General features: G+C 42.4%; 1 protein-coding gene and 2 non-coding genes across 5 annotated transcripts; all 3 read left to right on the top strand.

Annotated features, from left to right (window-relative positions):
- Nucleotides 1-252: 252 nt before the first annotated feature.
- Nucleotides 253-15,988, top strand: ncl (nucleolin). Of its 3 annotated transcripts, XM_033031364.1 has the most exons (16): nt 279-505; nt 1,278-1,373; nt 2,061-2,202; nt 3,517-3,618; nt 6,178-6,336; nt 7,347-7,430; nt 8,618-8,741; nt 9,559-9,692; nt 10,991-11,120; nt 11,225-11,373; nt 11,757-11,874; nt 12,116-12,243; nt 12,352-12,478; nt 12,719-12,891; nt 12,943-12,960; nt 14,538-15,988. In XM_033031364.1, the coding sequence occupies exons 1-16, from the start codon at nt 488-490 to the stop codon at nt 14,600-14,602; spliced, it is 1,767 nt and encodes a 588-aa protein (XP_032887255.1). In that variant the 5' UTR covers nt 279-487; the 3' UTR covers nt 14,603-15,988. The 3 variants fall into 3 exon arrangements, with proteins under 3 accessions (XP_032887252.1, XP_032887255.1, XP_032887253.1); XM_033031361.1 differs by having other exon boundaries at nt 253-505; nt 12,719-12,960; XM_033031362.1 differs by having other exon boundaries at nt 9,559-9,683; nt 12,719-12,960.
- On the top strand, nt 8,472-8,541 carry LOC116980219. The gene has a single exon (XR_004413904.1). It is a non-coding gene; the product is annotated as a small nucleolar RNA SNORD82 (small nucleolar RNA).
- Nucleotides 11,494-11,568, top strand: LOC116980221. Its single transcript, XR_004413905.1, has one exon. It is a non-coding gene; the product is annotated as a small nucleolar RNA SNORD20 (small nucleolar RNA).
- Nucleotides 15,989-19,662: the final 3,674 nt, after the last annotated feature.

The following is a 19,662-nucleotide window of genomic DNA, read 5'->3' as shown; positions in this document are numbered from 1 at the left end:
TCAGACATGATCACTGCACATTGTCCACAGTTACCGGTGCTGAGCGGAAGAGCCGCCGCCGCCATCTTGCAGCCGCTTCGTGCGAGTACACGTGACGCTGCTTTGATTGGCCGCTACCACTAACCAATGGGCTTCGTGCTGCGCTCGGTAACCGCAATGATGATTGGCGGAGACCAGAGCCACCCCGTAACCCGGCGTCTGATTGGCCACCTCACGGTGGGGGTGGGTCCGCTGTGGGCGGAACGGAAGGCTCAAAACCGTGACGTCAGCAGCGGCAGTTCCTTTGCTGCGCAGCTCGTGCCGCCGCCACACGTGGTCGCCGCGCCGTCCGAGCTGTGTGTGTGTCTCCGTGTGTGGATCAGCGCCGAGCCGTGTGTGTGTGTGTGTGCGGGAGAATTAGCACCGAGCCGTGTCTGTCTGTGCGTGCGGGAGAATCAGCCCTCAGAGCAGTCTGTCCGAAATAATCAGCGCGTCGCACGGTAGCACAATGGTGAAACTAGTCAAGGTAAGGTATTGCCGAGTGGGCTGGAGCGCTGAGGGAAGCGCCACTCCGAGCGGGGCCTTGATCGCGTCCCGGCGCCTGAGGGCGCGACCATGTGAAGGCCGCTCGCGAATTCAGATGATCGGCTCATCGGCCCTTCTCCCGGCTCATCTCCCGGCCTCTGCCCGCACCGTTACTCGGCTCCGCGCCTCCACCGCCCGCCCGCCCGACGCCGCGCTCCGGGGGAGGAGGGATTCCCGCCATTGGTGTTCTGCTCAACATCTCGCGAGCGGACGGACGGACGGCCGCGACCACCCCTCGTGGCGCACAGCCCCGTGCGTGTGCCCGCCGAGCGCCGCCGTGCGTGTGCCCGCCGAGCCCCGCGTGCGTGCCCGTACAGTCGCCTCTCCCCCGTCCGCATGGAAGCCTCGGCCTCGCCACGCGCGCGCTCACGGCCACCGCCTCGCCAGCACATGGAGCACGTGTGACCGACCACAGGCTGACGATATGCGACTGACTCGCTTGCTTTATCCTATTTAGGTCAGAAATAATATCGCTAATAATGTATTAGGGTTATGTTAAATGGTAGGAGGACCTGCAAACTTGATAAACGCCGGGGATGGGAATGATGCTGAACTTGTGTAATAGGTTCATAATTTTGGTTGGGCAAAAAGGCAGCAACAATTAGCAAAATTTGTGAATCTTCCCAATGTCTGAATGAAATTGTTTTTATTACAAGAATGACGTTTTTACTTGTGAATTTTAATTTATTGGAATGCTATTATCCTGACTACAGGCAGGAAAAAAGCAGGCAAAACCCAAAAAGGCCGCACCACCTCCACCACCAGAGGATTTTGAAGAGTCCAGTTCTGAAGAGGAGAGCGAAGAGGAGGTAATTATTTCTTGTAATATTAATTAATATTTGCTTCTTGTAATAAAGTTTAAATTCCATTTGAAATATTTTGGAGGACCAAGAAACCAAGAATTCCAGTATTCTGATTCCTGGAATAAGAAATTTCAAATATGTACGGACAGGAATCACAAAGTGTTTTCCTTGGAACACAGGTTGAGAGTGAATCTGAGGGAGATATTTACGGTAAAGAAGGATCTAGATGGGGAGAAACGTCCCAAAGGTTAATGGTTAAAGCACCATAGAATGAGAACGCAAGAGACAGCAGGTGCTGGAAGTTTGAGCAAAACACAATGTGCTGGCCCATTAAACAGGCCTAATGAGTCTGCACCTACTAGTATTGCCACACACTATCCCACACACACTAGGGACAATTTACATTTATACCAAGCAAATTAACCTACAAACACGTACATCTTTGGAGTGTGTAGATCTCGGAGAAAACTCACAGGTCACAAGGAGAACGTACGATCTCTGTACAGACAGCCCCCGTATTTACGATCAAATCCGGGTCTCTGGCGCTGCCAGCAATGTAAGGCCGCAACTGCTGCTGCACCCTTGTTCTGGAGGCATCTTCGGAGAGGATGAACAGATGACATTTTTGGTCGTGAGCATTGGTATTTGATCGCGATTTTAATTTGTTTTTAACTTAAATTTCTTCTAATTTAGGAACTGCCAGCAGCTCCAGTTAAAAAGACTGCCACTCCAACTGTTAAGGCAACCCCACAATCTGTCAACAAAAAGAATGGCAAGGCTGTAAAAAAAGAGAGTAGTGAGGACGACGATGACGATGAAGAGGATGATGAATCAGGTGAGTGTTCCATGTTAGTGCTAGTTTTCATCTGATCTGTCTGGTGTAGCAGCTGGCATTTGTACAGCATCTTTCGAGTACAACTCCACAATAGGACTCTTGTTATCATGCAGTGCTGTGACACGTAAACATGTGGCCAGATTTAAAAAAAACTTTAATTGAGTGCATTTCTTGACTATACGTTAAATAACTTTGTAGTTAAATAAATATTTTCTTCACTTTCTTTTGATTAATAAATTGGTTGAGGGCTTTGTTGCCAAGTTTGCATTTGATACGAAAATAGGTGGTGGGGCAAGTTATGTAGAGAAAGCTGGGACTCTGCAGTAGGACTCTTGACAGGTTGGAAGAGTGGGCAGAGAAGTGGCAGATGGAGTGTAGTTTAGCAAAGTGTGGAGTCGTGCATTTCAGAATATTTTCTAAATGGGGAGATTGCACAGGCTAGATGCAGGAAAAATGTCCCCGATTTTGGGGGAGCCCGGAACGAGGGGTCACATTTTAAGAATAAGGGGTAGGCCATTTAGGACTGAGATGAGGAAAAGCTTTTTCACCCAGAGAGTTGTGAATCTGGAATTCTCTGCCACAGAAGGCAGTGGAAGCCAATTCACCGGATGTTTTCAGGAGAGAGTTAGATATAGCTCTTGGGGCTGACGGAATTAAGGAATATTTCGGAAATGGGGTACTGATTTTGGATGATCAACCATGGCTATTTTTGAAATGGGGAGAGAATCCAGAAATCGGAGATGCAAAGGGACTTGGCAGTGCTCGTGTAGGATTCCTAAAATGTTAATCTGCAAGTCGAATTGGCAGTAAAGAAAGCAAACGCAATGCTAGTTATTTCAAAAGGACTAGAATACAAAAAATAGGGGTATAATGCTTAGGGTGGTGAATCTGTGAAATTCTTTGCCACAGAAGGCTGTGGAGGCCAAGTCAATGGATATTTTTAAGCAGAGATAGATAGTTTCTTGATTAGTATAGGTATCAGGGGTTCTGGGGAGAAGGCAGGATAATGGGGTTATCAGGGAGAGATAGATCAGTCATGATTGAACGGCATAATTGATGGGCTGAATGGCCCTGCAAAATCTGAAAATATTTGGTTTTCAGCAGTTCCTTTGGGAATATGGATGAGTTCAGAATTTTTTTGTTCTTGAAGCCTGACATTTGGATCTGAATATTGTCTTGTACCTGAAGATATCCCATAGAAATATAATTGTTGTTTATAGTTCCCTAATCCAGATGAAAACATAAGTATGAATTTGGTTCTTAAGGTGAAATTAAAGAACATGAAACTTTATAGTAAATACACTTTTCATTCAGAAGAAGAATCGGAAGAAGAAAAACCTGTTGCCAAGCAAGCTGCTAATTTGATTAAAAAAGTGGCCGATGAGGAGGACGACGATGATGAGGAAGATGATGATGGTAAATATGTCATCGTGCAATTTTACTGAATTGACTGGTACCCATGCACATTTGTGCACTGCTGTGATTTATGGGATCACTTTTTCTCATTCACTTTATATTTTGTTGGGAAAATATCTTTTGTCATCGATGCCCATCAGTCCACAATATTTATGCATAACTTGATGCAAAGTTAAACGAACCGCATCTGCCTGCACGAGCTCTCTTTATCTCTCCATTCCCTCTGTCTGTATAGATGTGTCTTAAATGTAACAATCATTAATGTTTTCGCTTTTAACCGTGGCGCTGTGTTCCATGTACCTACCTGTATGTGTACACACAACTTGCCCTGCCCATCTCTTTTCAAACTTTCACCCTTTGACCATAACGCTTCCTCTGGTATTTTAAATAACCCCTGGTAGGAAGCTTATGACTGTTGACTGTATGTTCCTCAATTTTATCAACTTCCATCAGGTCTCCCAGCATTTTCTGATGCTCCGGAGAAGACAATCCATGGTTCAGTCCTGACCATGTCCTGGTGAACTCCTCCCCCTGCTCTCCAAGGCCTCCACATCCTTCCAGTGATGTGATGAACAAAATACTGTTGTAATGTAATTTCTTGACTTGTACTCAATGCCCTGCCCATTTGCTGGCTCTACCCACCCTATATACTTGTGCTTTCACTTTCAGGAAGCTATGGACTTAGCCAAGACCTCTCAGTACATTGGCGCCATTACTGCACACTTTCTACTTGCATTTGACCAGTAAAGTGCAACACCTCACACTTGCCTGTATGAAGCACTATCTGTCATTTCTCTCCCTATGTCTGCAATCACCTTTGCTATCCATAACACCGTAAAATAGATTTATAGCAGTTATAGATGGTGGTTGTGTGAATTGACAGGAGGGAAAGCATTTGGTATTTTAGAATGGAGGGAGAGACTTCCCCTGCTAAGTAGGTAATGCATTTGACAAAGGCACGAGCACTTGAATGTGTTAATCCTACTGATAACATTGCCCAGTCCATCACCGGCTCGGACCTCCCCACCATCGAAGGGATGTGTCGGAGTCGCTGCCTCAAAAAGGCAGCCAACATCAGAGACCCACACCATCCTGGCCACACACTCATCTCACCACTGCCATTGGGAAGAAGGTACAGGAGCCTGAGAACTAACGTCCAGGTTCAGGACATCATATCATATACTTATTAAAACTCTGGATGTTTGTCCCTCAGTTTTTCTGTGATTCACAACTCGAAAACCCGACGGGGACATTTTTACATATTCCGGTAGAGATTCACCTCATGATTTCCCTCACCCTGGACTCTTCTCACCCCCTCTCCTCTCTCTCCCCTCTCCTCTCTCTCCACCTCTACCTCTACCCCCCTCTGCACTCCACACTCCCCCCGGCCTGTGTGTGGGGATGGTGTTTAGTGTGTGACGCACCAGCCCCTCCCCGCACAATAAAACACCCTTGATATTGCTTGGTAAATGTTACATTGCAACTTACCAAGTACCCTCCTTACACTGAGTTAGCTCTTCCTGTTTCTTTCAGGTCACTTTGTTCATTAGTTCACCAAATGGTATTCAGCATAAAAAATGAAGACTGTTCAGACATCTTGTGACTTTGAGCCATAGTGAGGCTGAAGCTGCAAAATACTTTACACATGGAGCAGTGCAGCACGAGAACATGCCCTTTGACCCTCGGTATCTGTCAGACACGAAATTAAACTAAATCGGCCTGCATATCCATGTGCCTATCCAATAGTTTCTTTAATGCTCCAAACGTATCTGCCTTAACCACCAGCACTTGCCACCCTCTTTAAAAAAAAAAAAAAAAAAAAAGCTTGTCCCGTAAATCTCCATTAAACTTATGCCCTTCCCATCCTGGGGGGGTGGGGGATGATCAACCTCCGTGTCATTTTGTCAGTAAGCCAGTTCATATGACCCAAGTTACTGTTAGTCCTGTTCACCTTAATTCAACACAATAATCGGGAGAAGACTTGGGGAATCATACTGAACAATCATTGTGGCTTTATACTCTAATGATGACAGCTGTTGATTAAATGCATTTGCAACATTATTCTGTGTGGATAAATGGTTCTGTATTCAACTGACGAATACTCCAGCATATACAAGGCCCTGTGTTGGGAATCCAGCACTGCCTAATTTTTGCTACCGTTTTGGGGGATGGCTCTCGGCTGACAATGTTATGTGTTTGTTGCATTGCAGCTGTTTTGCTAACTTCAGAACTGGTTCTCATTTGTATTACTGGCTTCTAACCCCATAATGCACCCAATAATCCCTAACTGATCCAACACCCAAAGGGCTGTCAATAAAAATAGGGGGCGGAAATAGTTTACATTAGAGTTTTGATCATGGGCATGCCACCCATGATGCAATCAAGTGGAATTCCTTGGCTTGTTTGTGAATCCGAATGCATGTGTTTGGTTTTGGATTCTGTTCTTTCTCCAACACTATTCTAATCGCCTCTGATTATTTCCTGTTTTGGTTTCCATCAGCTGGATTTTCAGGTACAGGCTTATTTGGGTTTTTTTAATCTATTGATATGATTTTTTAGAATCTGAAGAGGAAGAGGCAATGGATACAGCACCTGCACCCAAAGTGAAAAAGGCTGGTATGGTGAAAGTTAAGGATGATGATGATGAAGAGGAGGAAGAGGATGATGATGAGGATGAGGATGATGATGAAGAAGATGAGGACGACGAGGAGGAAGATGGTAAGTTTAATAGCGTCTAGTAGCTAAACGTTTTGTGCCATGAGAATGAAAAAATCCTCGTGCTAAGACACATCATTAATTAGTGAACAAAATATGTAGCAGAGATGGGTGTGTAGCTGGCTTACGTGAAATCTTTTACAAACTCTTCCTGCAATAAGTAAAGTTTTATTTGTTGGGTAGGAATGCTATGGTGTTTTTAGTGTTCACTGTATGGAGATTTATCATAGAACTCATCCCATCATTAAATACAAACTAATGGGACTGACTTTATTGCAGGCATTAAAGAGGCAATCATTGGATGTCTTTCCAATTACATATTTTTTAATTGCTGTTTTAAGTAGAGATTTCCCATTTGTAACTAATCCATAACTTGGTTTTGGTGTAAAAAGCTTGTCTATCTGCCATATTTTGTGGATGAATTGTGCAGTACATGTTAAGCTCGAAAGGGGACAGATTTACAAGGACGTTACCAGGACCTGAGCTATAGGGTGAGGTTGAGCAGGCTAGAACTTGGAGCGCAGGAGGAATTGTGAGTGATATGATGAAGGTGTATAAAATCATGAGTGGATTAGATTGGGTAAATGCAGTTGTTTAACCAGAGTAGTGGAATCCAGTATTAACCAGAGTAGTGGAATCCAGTATGAGGGGACATAGGTTTAAGGTGAAGGGGGGGAAGATTTAATAGGAACATGAGGGGCATATGAACAAGCTGCCAGAGTAGGTCGTTGAGGCAGGTACTTTCACTGCATTTAAGACTGGTTCATGGATAGGATGGAGTTGGATGGATATGGGCCAAATGCAAGTAGGTGGGATGAATGTAAACAACCTTGACCCTAACGCATGGTTGATTGATGTGGGCAATTCCAGTCCCGTTAGCCCATGTCCCTCAACCTTTCATAAACCGAACAGGCATTTAAACTGCCCAATATTGAGGGGTAAACATTCTGGTTTTATCTTTTAGTCTTGCAACATCTTGACAGATATTCTTTTGGATTTTGTTTCTGATGTAGCTGTGCCAGTGAAAGCAGGAAAGAGAAAGAAAGATGAGCAGAAGCCAGTGACTCCAGCAAAAAAACAGAAGACTGGCAATTGCGGTGAGTGCAAAGTCACAAATGATTTTGTGAATTTACTTTCGGGCATAGAGCAGTACAGGTATGCGGTCTTTGCTCCAGAAGATGTGTGCGGAACAGTTAAACTGATCTAATCTGCCTGTAAATGCCCCATATCCCTCTATTCCTATCACTTATGCATATCTAAAAGCCCCTTAAATGTCACTATTGTATTTACCAGCACAACCCCAGGCAATGCATTCCAGGCCCTCACGACTGTGTGTGTGTATTTAAAATATATGCCTGGCACATCTACTTTAAACTTTCCCCCCCCCTCACCGTGCAGCTGTGCCCTCTAGTGTTGGTCATTTCCTTTCCACCTGTGGCGAGAAAGGTTCTGACTTTCTACCCTCTCTGCCTCTCATAAATTTTATATACTTCTATTGTGTGTCCGTCCAATCCCTCTCTAGCCGAAACCCTCTGGCAGCATTCTGGTAAAACTGCCTTTCCTCTTCTGTGGCGACCGCACGCAATGGAGACCTGTGCAAATGCAGCCTAACCAAAGCCCCATAGAGCTGCCTTATGACTTCCCGAGTCTTGATACACGTAGTTAATACGACAAGCATACCATACGGTGCCTTTACGACCATATCCACTCGCGCTGCCATCTTCGGTGAGTTATGAACTTTGACTTCAAGATCCTTCTGCAGATATATATATATATATATATATATATATATATATATACATATATATACATACATATATATATATACACACACATATATATATATATATATATATATATATATATATATAGTATATATATATATATATATTATATATATATATTATATATATAGCACATATATAGCACATATATATATATAGCACAGGTCCCAGCTCAGATCCCTGTGGAATTCCACTGGTCACAGACCTCTGGCCTAAATGTTTTCCTTCCACCACAACCCTCTGTTTTCTATGAATAAGCCAGTTCTGAATCCGTACGAACAGGTCATCGTGAATCCTCTGCATCATACAATCTACTTAGATGATTCAATCCAAATTATTGATTCTTTTACTACTTGCACATGTGATGACCATCAGAAGGGACTTAATACTGAACCGTGTGATGCTGTATTTATTTCTGATGTGTTGGTAGTGCACCTTATTGAATATTGAAGCCTTGGAGTGATCCTCGTTTTAAATGTTCTCATTTTGTCATCAAGCAGCTTTTTCACTTTTTGTTGGAAACCTGAATTCTGAAAAAAACTTTGAAGAATTGAAGAAAGCACTGAACGACTTCTTCACGAAAAAGAAGCTTACGGTTGCAGGTGTCCGAATTGGATCGAGCAGGTACTTTGGCCACAATTAGAACCGGGCAAAGGCCCATTCAGGTGCCTAGTTGAGATTAATGAATGGCTGTGTGTGTGTAGATTAGACATTTGGCCGGATTAATTTACTGTGGGATCGGACTCTTAGCTGATATGTCTGTTGCCAATTGATCTTTTTTCCAAAAGCAGTGGGCATCATAGGCTTTTTTATAACCAGAGGTAAAATTTAATATTTTGTTTGATGTGACCTGCTATTTGGCACATTTGGAGCCTTCTAGAATTAGCAGAATTTGAAAAAGCCCGTGAATAGTATATGAGGTTAACAGCCTTCAATTAACCTCATAGAGACATAGAAACATAGAAAATAGGTGCAGAAGGAGGCCATTCGGCCCTTTGAGCCATTCATTGTGATCACGGCTGATCGTCCCCAATCAATAACCTACGCCTGCCTTCTCCCCATATACTTTGACTCCACTAGCCCCTAGAGCTCTATCTAACTCTCTTAAATCCATCCAGTGACTTGGCCTCCACTGCCCTCTGTGGCAGGAATTCCATAAATTCACAACTCTGGGTGAAAAAGTTTTTTCTCACCTCGGTCTTAAATGACCTCCCCTTTATTCTAAGACTGGCCCCTGGTTCTGGACTTGCCCCACATTGGGAACATTTTCCTGCATCTAGCTTGTCCAGTCCTTTTATAGCAACCTCAGCAAGGCATCTGAAATGATTTTTTTAAAATAGTCGTATTTTAAGTTCTGGGTGCTTTTTTTGTTTTGTTTTTATGTTTTTAGTGATCGGCCCCAATATATATTGATTTTGAGCATTTTAAATTTCTTGATTAGGAAATTTGGTTATGTGGATTTTGAGACTGAAGAACAATTGGAAAAGGCATTGGAATTTAATGGCAACAAAGTGCTGGGGCAAGTGGTGAAACTTGACAGAGCACGCAGCAAGGATAACAACTCAGGTAATCAAGGTAATCAAGAAATGAGCTTTTCTTCTATTTTTTTATTTTTTAAAATTTTGTATTTATTAGAAGTACAGTAAATTACAATAGTACAAGCCAGATATATCTTATTACATTTATTGTACCCCTTCATTTTTTAAGCTTTAAGGAAAGATATAGATAAAGAAAGTAGAGAAAGTGAGAGAAAGAAAGTTGTGTTTGTGTAAGAGAGTGATCAGTGAGAAAAAAAACAGACCCATTGGTTAGAATTAAGAGATAGACCCTAGAAAAGAAAGGAGGAAAAAGGAAACAAAAACAAAGCTCTATTATAAATACCGCGCAAAAGGGATATACCAACTTCATATTTTTCCTCCCCCCATACCAGATCCTGACACCATTTCTTTTTTGAAGTACTGATGCACCTTATTCTTGTAGTAAGTCGATAAATGCAGACCACGTCTTTTGGAAGTGGTCTGATTTGCCTGCAAGGAGGAGTCTCATATCTTCCAGGTGTAATGTTTCAAATATATTTGAAATCCACATATTTAATGTTGGTATAGGAGCACTCTTCCAGAATTTAAGTATAAGCTTTTTCCCCCATTATTAGCCCATAATTAAATAGATTCTTTTAAAACACATTTAGTTCAGGGCTACCTTCCATTGTTCCAAAGATAATCCATTCAGGTTTTGGTATCAGTTTTATTTTGAATAATTTTGTAAAGATTTCAAAAATTTCAGTCCAACATTTTTGGATTTTTATACAAAAAACAAATGAGTGCGCTATGGTAGCTACTTGAGATCGGCACAAATGAGCTTTTCTTTTGCTTTGTACTCTATCCACGGCTATCATCAATTTTGCTGGACATTGGCATGGGGCACATCTTGGTACTGCACCTTTTGTACTGGGGTTCCCTTGTTTAGGTTTAAGATACAGCATGCAAACAGCCACTTTGACACACAATGTCCCCACAACAATCAAAATCACACTAATTCCCTAATGAATATTAGGTGTGGTTTTAGAGGCCAGTTGAGTTACAGACCTACATGTCTTTGGGATATGGGAAGAAAACCAGAGCCCTTGGAGGAAACTCCACACTGCACCAGACGTCAAGATTAAACCAGGGTCTCAGAGGCAGCTGCACCACTTGTGCTTAAAGTCTTGTGTCTAGATCATCTCTTATCTTGCTCATTCCTTTCTCTTCCAATAGTGCCCCCCTCACGCTGAACGAATAATTCTGTGAATTGTTTGCCCAAGCATTGTATTATGCAGAGTGGTCATATGTCATTAAATATTTTTGGAAAACTGATTAACGATTCCTTTCTTACAGATAGGGATTGCAGAACATTGTTTGCAAAGAATCTTCCATTCAAGATAACTCAGGATGACCTCAGAGAGATTTTTGAAGATGCTGTTGATATTAGGATTCCAGTTGCTCGTGATGGCTCGGGGACTCGAGGGTATGTTTTAACGTTGGTGACTGATTTATCTCTTTCCCGCTTTGGTTAAATGTGCTGCTTTATAAAACTGGTCTCTAATCGGCTATTTCCATTCTTCCATTCAGCATTGCATATATTGAATTTGAAACTGAAGCAGCTGCTGAAGTGGCATTGAAAGAGAAACAAGGCATGGATGTTGAGGGTCGGTCCATCGTTATTGACTTCACAGGCACCAAGAGTACATTTGCTGCAAAGAGTGTGCAAACACGGCAAGGTATGATTTACAATATATAAGGTAAACCTGTTCACAAGATAAGATTATGCTTTCTCCCTATAACCTTTGACACACGTACTAAAGACTTGTCCTGAATTCTGTTTGGAGGTCTTTGATAGCTGGATATGATGAATCACCATCTGATCATTGTGATGAATTGTGAAAAATTCCTCAGATAGTCAAGTACTGATCCAGCTCTTGGGAGCAGCAGAATCAAATATTAATAAAATTCTGAAAATCTTTACTTAACAAGATGATTGCACTGCCAAATGATAATTCTTTAAAGGACATATGCACGGGTACAGCCTCATCTGCGTATTTCTGCTTTCAAATTTCCAACATTTGTTTTGTATCTAAAGCTTGACATTAATTTTGAATTGTAGGTTCTGATACACTCATGGTGAACAATTTGGCATATTCTGCCACTGAAACGACCCTTCAGAATATTTTTGAGAAAGCATCACTGATCAAAATACCAGAGAAGAATGGCAAACCAAAAGGGTAAGATTTTATTTTAATCTGAACGATTGGTGGCTTTTGGCCAATTTCATTGCTGTAACAGTACATTTAAGAGCAAGTTTGTTTAAAAGGAAACTGGACATTGATAGCATTGTCACAATTTTTGATCTCTTATTTCATTCACTTAGTCATTTCAAAAAGTGACATTCAAAGCTGTTAAGATAAAATTTCTGATTGGGTTTAATTTTATAACGTTTGTTATGTTTATATATTTTTATCTTAGATTTGCAATTGTAAAGTTTGAATCACCTGAAGACGCAAAAGAAGCTCTTGATAGTCACAACAATACAGAGGTTGAGGGGAGAACTGTGAGGTTAGAATTCTTCAACCAAGGACAAAGAGGTGGTGATGGTCAGTAAAAACGAGAATTCTTATATTTTTCCTGTTTTTCAACTGTTGATCGGTAGCTTTACTGTGCAATGCCTGCTAACGATGCCTGTTAATCATGTCACATTTTAGGACCCAGTAAGACCTTATTTATTCGTGGCCTTTCTGATGACACAACTGAAGACACGTTAAAAGAAGCCTTTGAAGGAGCTGAGAGTGCCAGAATTGTGACAGACAGAGATACCGGAAGATCAAAAGGGTACTGCTTTTTAAATTATATTTTAGTTGCTTCTCATTGAGCTCCTTGCTGTCTTAATTAATGACAGTAGATGGATTCGCAAGAGAAGAAGATTAAAACACAGACTGCCCTGGAGTTATTACTTGAAAGTGGTCAGAATGTGATACATTTTTTATGTTAGTGATATTGTGGGATACATTAATTCTGGTAATTTCATTTGCATTACTTTATGAATAAAATTAACCCTACTGCCTTCTTTAGTTTTGGCTTTGTAGACTTTGCATCTGAAGATGATGCAAAATCGGCTAGGGAAATGATGGAAGATGGAGAAATTGATGGATGCAAAATTATACTGGATTTTGCTCGGCCCAAGACTGATAGCCAGCGAGGTGGTGGTGGTGGTCGAGGTGGTGGTTTTGGTAGAGGAGGAAGAGGTGGAGGTCGTGGATTTGGTGGCAGAGGGCGAGGTGGAGGTCGTGGTGGAGGTCGCGGTGGATTTGGAGGTAAAAAATTGTCAATTCATCAGCATAAATTATAAAGGATCACAATCTAAAGAATGTTTGTTTCCTTGAATTCGGGCACTAACATCCTTTTGAATGTTGCCATTTTGTGTTGAGATAATGCCATATCGACTCGTTCATTCAGATACCTCTGCCTTCTTGGTGCTGTTTATTCCTGTCTGCCTAAACTGGGCTGGTTACATTTAACTTTCTTTACCACATGACATTAGCCCTAACCCAAATTTGTTTTTAAAATGTGTATTTTTCTAGTTCTGTTTGTTTGTCAAATTCCCTGTTTTCATAATGGGTCAATTTCCTCTATTTTGTACATTTGAAATTTTACTTCGGAGTCACGCGAGTGACTACGTGAAGAAAACCCCGTCCAGGCGCATACGCGTCATAGCGTCAGGCGCATAGTGGCAGCGACCGTGTTGGGAGGAGTCGAGCCCACCAAGCGGTGAGTGCAAAAAGCCTGAAGGTAAGAGCTTTCACTTTCAGGTCACTTTCTTCCGTGGAGACTTTGTGCTGGTTTCATGCAAGTCTAAAAATTATGGAGAAAGTGGGAAAAAATAAAGGGAGGCGTACCGCAGGTAGATCTCAAAATAAGAGCCTGATTAAAAAGTTAGCGGCAGAAAAGCCAGTGACTAAAGAAACGGTTACAAAAAGTACCGTTACAGCACCTTTAGGGTGTAAGGCCAAAAGAAAGACTGATCGGCCTGTAGACTCAGATGAGTCAGACCTGGAGTCAATTTCTGGCATTCCAAATTGTGTCACTATTTCATTAAAGGTCTCACGATTTAATATCCATTCAGTATTGTCATTGAATTTGCGTGACCTGGTGTCTGCAATTACGCATGTGCAGATTCAGATTGACAACACTACGGCTGCGTATGTTAATCACATGGGTGGAATCAAGTCCCATTCCTGTTACCTGGTAGGTAACTTGCCGAAAGCCAAATGTTTCTGCTAATACACCAGTTCCAGATGACGTTTGCCAATCTATCACAAGATTCTGACTTTATTCCACCCATGTGATTAACATACGCTACAGCCGTAGTGTTGTCAATCTGAATCTGCACATGCAGATTTTGCACATTAGAGCAATAAGCTTTAAGCCCATAGATGCACCTAACAATTCTTGGTACACAAAAATGCTGGAGAAACTCAGCGGGTGCAGCAGCATCAATGCAGTGAGACACCTGGATTTGAATCTACGGCATGAAATCACAGAGCTTTGAAAACTTCACGTAGTCACTCACGTGACTCCATAGTAAAATTAAATGAGAACTTACCAGTTTGAAGTTTGATCTTTATTTTATGAGGAGTTACGATGAGGGACTACGTGCCCTCCGCTCCCACCCTTATAAAGATCAGCTGGAAGTTATGTTTGTCTCGCGTTTCTTACTATTATGCTTCGGTAATTATCTGATTTCACACCGCTGCTTTGAAGTTTGACACGTGTGCGCCTGGACGGGGTCTTCTTCACAGGGTCTCATCGTAACTCCTCATAAAATAAAGATCAAACTTCAAACTGGCAAGTTCTTGTTTAATCTACCATTAAATCTATATTTCATTTGCAGGATTCAGAGGTGGAAAGATGGGTGGTGGTGGTGGTCCTCAAGGAAAGAAAATAAAATTTGACTAGACTGACAAGACTGCTATACCATGTTCAGACAGAGCCTCTGATCCCCTCGATCGGACATTCCAGAGTTCTGCGTGGTCTCGAGAGCCCTGCAGTGGAGTGGTGGGAGCTCCATGTTTCTGAATGGACTTGCAATTGACAGAAATTGTTGGTACACCTTTGTGGATTTTTGTCAAATTTATTAAGTATTCTGTTTCACCAATGTGTAAATGTACTGTTTCCTATGATTTTTTTAGTTACAATGTAAATGCAAAATAATGTTTTAGAATGTTGTGATGGCATACTGTCTCTGATGGATTAAAAGATCTTATTTCATGTTTTTGGTTTTCAATAGTGCGCATTAAACTGGTTATTAAACTTTTTTAAATACTTCAGTACTTCTAAAATACTTCACCTAAAACGCCACCAAAACTTTGCAGCTGGCACTTCCGTTTTCATACTGTGAATGGCAATGATTGAAGGAGATAACTTGTTTTGCAATTCAATTTTGGGCATTGTTGCAATTCAACAAGTAACTGGCAGACAACTGGTCTAATTCTCCATTTTTAAAATACATAAATCCAGGGCCAGTGCACAGCTCTGCCAGGATTAACTAATGGGCACAACTCCAGATTAACGTTGCAGTCTTCCTGATGTGTTGCTTACCTGGCCTTTTTTATTTTCTGGGGAAAATTTGCCAACTGGCCTTGGTTTTGTCAAAGTCTTTCATGTGCTTCCAACTTGACTAATATGAGGTAAGCAAGTGGCTTGGTGTAATTTCAGTCATACAGCACAGAAGCAGACCCAAGGTAGTCCTATTTGGTCCATCTCTCTCTCGCTCCAACTGTTCCTATCCATGTACATGCCCAACTGTCTTAAAAAATTTTTTTTACCTGCCTCAATTATGTTGCCATCAGGGTAATCCATCAGGCCCTATTTACAATTACAAACACTCCTATTCATTTGGTAATGTAAAACTGGAAGTCAGGATTGAAGGTAGACTAAGTAAGTACTTGAATCAGTGGTTTTATAGGCATTATTCATGATAGTCCAACATGCACCACAGTTAAAGCAATGGCTAATTCTTGCAGGAATGCTGAAATGGTCCTTTCCAACCAAGTAAATGCTTTATAAAGAATTCTCTGCTTAGAGTTTTTAAGTATTTATAATTATATTCCCATCTTATAGAAAGCAAGAGCACCTTGATTTTCTGTCTTTCAGATATGTGATGAGCTTTTCTATGCTCCCTAGCATAAAGGGATAACTTTATATTGGGTTTTGTACCTTTGACTTTTCCATTTGTTTCATGTTGATACATTTGGGATTGTAGATTTGGGAGAGCTGTAGCTTGAGTCAACTGTATATACACGGATTTTTGAATTTTTACAAATTAAAGTATCCAAGGTGCAAGATTGTAGACTATTTTTTTGAAAAGTGGAATAAATGAACTTGCTTCCCTGTTGAATGTGCATTAGTCTTTTGTAAGCTGTGAAAAAAGCCCTTGAGGTTTGCCAGTTTGAGACTAATGTTAAGTATTTTTAAAGTGCTGTTTAACTGAACATGGGTACAATTTGTTTTGGTTTTCTGTTTTCTCAGATCCTCAGCCTTGGCTGGTAGATTCTGAGCAATCTAAGCTTGACTACTGGCGGTGCTATAAATGTACATATTTCTATGTATACATATTACCATGGTTTAATGAGAAGAAAGTCATTTTGTTGTTGAGACAAGGAACTGCAGGTGCTGATTGCCAAGGCCTGGTTGTGAATCATTTTTCAGGCTTTGTCCTGTCCCAAACTCTTCCAGCTTTCCCATTCCCAGCGTAGTCTGTCTGAAGTAGAGGGTTTTGACCCAAAAAGTAATCTATCTGGTCTGACTTGAGTTACTCCAGTGTCTAACTTGTCATAGCTTCTTTAAAGGACGAGATACATTTAAATCTGATAGAAAGCTTTAAACTAAATAGTGGGCGTGAGGTCAACAGATTGGAAGTGTGGGTGGAATTAAGGGAAAGCGCAGGAAAAGTTACAGAAGTCTCCAGAATTAATGGGACGGAAAGTTTAATATGGGAGTATTGTCAATGAACTGGATTTGCTGTGCAGTGAACTGGATTTGATGTGAACTCTAGGTAAAGGAACCATTGGGAGGTAATGACCACAATACAAGTTTTAATCTGTTACTAGACCAAATGGGTGACCCTCCCCAAGTGCACCTCACCGTCCCTCTTCCTACCCCTATATTCTTCCATTTCCCCCTCCTCTTGACACTTTCCCCTTCCTTTCCACTACCCTCAGTCACTACCTTGACGACAGTGTGAGGTGGAAGCTGCTGTGACTTTGAAAACGATTTTTAAAAATGTAAATGAGATCCTGTTGTGGGGTGGGACACAGCTGACAGAGATTTTTTCAAAGGTTTTGTAAAATTAGAAATCAATAATGTAAATAAACCAATCTGAACGAAACATGAAATGCCACAGGATAATGGTGAGTAAGGTGGGGCAAAAATTGTGGCGCTATAAATTGTGGCGCTATCGTATACCATTTTGACACAATTCAGGACAGCACAAATACACACAGACAGATAGAAACAAACAAGATGAGAGTTTTAGTAATATACTAGACTAAGTGGGACCCGTTGGGTCCCAGCATCACACGGTCACCCAACGCAATATTCCACCAATTCCAATATTGGTGGGTGGGGGAGGCTTTCTGTTGTGCTAGTGTGGGTTTTGTGGGCCGAACGGACTGGTTTCCAGAGGGCTAGTATGGACAGGTTTCCAGAGGGCTAGTATGGACATTGTGGGCCGAATGGATTCTTGGGCTGGCAGTATAGTCACTCGGCGCTGGCAGCTAAGAAACTGCCAGAAGTTCTGCCCAAAACTGAGTGGATTATTGGGCTGGCACTTCAGTCACTTACAGCTGGTGGGCTGGTAGTTCAGTCACTCACGGCTGCTGGGCTGGCAGTATCGCAAACCGTACGTGGGTTTTGAATTACATTTTACTCAGATGCAAGCCAAGGAATGGCATAATTGTTAGCTGTTAATTGGACATTATCAACCTCAGCAAATTGACAATATCCTATTGAAAGGGAGTGGATGTTTAAGCTTTCAGGACATTTTATTATTTGCCAAAATATACATCTCAATACCATAATGATAGAAAACTTACTTTTCCACACACCACTCGTAAGTCTGGAGATTTTTTAAATGACAAATTTAGCTTCAGAAGTGTTTCAGAAGGTTCTTTAGAAGTGTTTCAGAAGCAAATTTAGCTTCAGTAGCTGTCTCACGGTTACCCTGACTTCCACAATTATTTACAGTGCAAAGTTTCGCCATTTTGGCGGTTTTTAACAGGTAGGAAAGTACACATTTTGTGTATTAACAACATATACCGGAAGCACTTCAACAACAACTCCGACTCCCAACGCATGTGGCAAGGAATTACGGACTATAGACCCACCAACACCACCCCCACATCCAGCGACGCCTCCTTCCTTGAGCTTAACCACTTTTATGGCCGCTTTGACAGGGACAATCTAGTTGGCCATCAAGGCTGTGCTCCCTGCCAAGCACCAGCCCCTCACACTCACCCCCTACGACGTGTACGTGGCACTGAGTAGGACTAAGGCGCGTCCTCAGGGCCTGTGCTGCGCAGCTGACAGACGTCTGGATTGACATCTTCAACCTGTCACTTGCCCAAGCAGTTGTCCCCACATGCCTTAAAACCACCTCCATCGTGCCAGTGCCAAAACACTCCACTGCAGCAAGCCTCAACGACTTCTGCCCAGTTGCACTTACTCCCATCATCGCCAAGTGCTTCGAGAGGCTGGTCCTGGCACACCTCATTACAGCTCAGCATTCAACACCATTATACCCTCTAAACTGATCACCAAACTCGGTGACCTGGGCATCGACCCCATCCTCTGCAACTGGATATTGGACTTTCTAACCAACAGACCCCAGTCTGTTAGGTTAGACAAGTACACCTCTTCAACCCTCACCCTGAACACCAGCGTTCCACAGGGCTGTGTGCTGAGCCCCCTCCTCTACTCCCTCTTCACCTACGACTGCACACCTGTACATGGTACTAACACCATCATCAAGTATGCGGATGATACAACGGTGATTGGCCTCATCAGCAACAACGATGAGTCGGCCTATAGGGAGGAGGTCCAGCTCCTAGCAACCTGGCCCTTAACTCCAAGAAGACCAAGGAGCTCATAGTAGACTTCAGAAAGTCTAGGGGCGGCACGTACACCCCCATCCACATTAACGGGACAGAGGTGGAACGTGTTTCCAGCTTCAGGTTTCTGGGGGTCAAACATCTCCGATGACCTCTCTTGGACCCACAATACCTCAACTCTGGTCAAGAAGGCTCACCAGCGTCTTCTTCCTGAGGAGACTAAAGAAGGTCCATCTGTCTCCTCAGATCCTGGTGAACTTCTACCGCTGCACCATCGAGAGCATCCTTACCAACTGTACCACAGTATGGTATGGCAACTGCTCTGTCTCCGACCGGAAAGCACTGCAGAGGGTGGTGAAAATTGCCCAACGCATCATCGGTTCCTCACTCCCCTCCATTAGGTCTGTCCAAAGCAAGCGATGTCTGTGAAGGGCGCTCAGCATCGCCAAGGACTGCTCTCACCCCAACCACAGACTGTTTACCCTCCTCCCGTCCGGGAGGCGCTACAGGTCTCTCCGTTGCCGGACTATGCAGGTAAATATATTTATTTATTGCTCATATTCTATGTCGCCCTTCTAGGGAGATGCTAACTGCATTTCGTTGTCTCTACTGTACACTGCACAATGACAATAAAGTTTAAATCTGAATCTGAAGCTGCGATGTCCTCCAGATGGATTGAGCGGTTCCGTTCGTCAAGCCCTTTCACCCAGAGACCTTAGGTGCAAACCCCTATATACACATAGACTCTCAGACACACAGGCTCACACAGAGACTCACACACAGCCAATACTAAAATGCCAAGTAACTTCAGAACGTGGTGAACATACAGTGTGTAAACCGAATGATTCAAACGTTTAAAGCCTCCTGTCGAGCCTGCTGTTGAAGCAAAAATGTGCTTTAAATAACGTT

The sequence above is a fragment of the Amblyraja radiata genome, chromosome 13 (assembly GCF_010909765.2).
Source record: "Amblyraja radiata isolate CabotCenter1 chromosome 13, sAmbRad1.1.pri, whole genome shotgun sequence".
NCBI classification, from domain to species: domain Eukaryota; kingdom Metazoa; phylum Chordata; class Chondrichthyes; order Rajiformes; family Rajidae; genus Amblyraja; species Amblyraja radiata.
The sequence above is the reverse complement of the archived record's forward strand: the minus strand, read 5'-3'. Positions and strand labels throughout refer to the sequence as shown.

Bases quoted from the DNA above. Each gene is read 5' to 3' on its own strand.
- ncl (XM_033031361.1), top strand. The intron at 6,337-7,346 runs GTAAGTTTAATA...TTTCTGATGTAG, and splicing joins GGACGACGAGGAGGAAGATG to CTGTGCCAGTGAAAGCAGGA. The intron at 12,961-14,537 runs GTAAAAAATTGT...TTTCATTTGCAG, and splicing joins AGGTCGCGGTGGATTTGGAG to GATTCAGAGGTGGAAAGATG.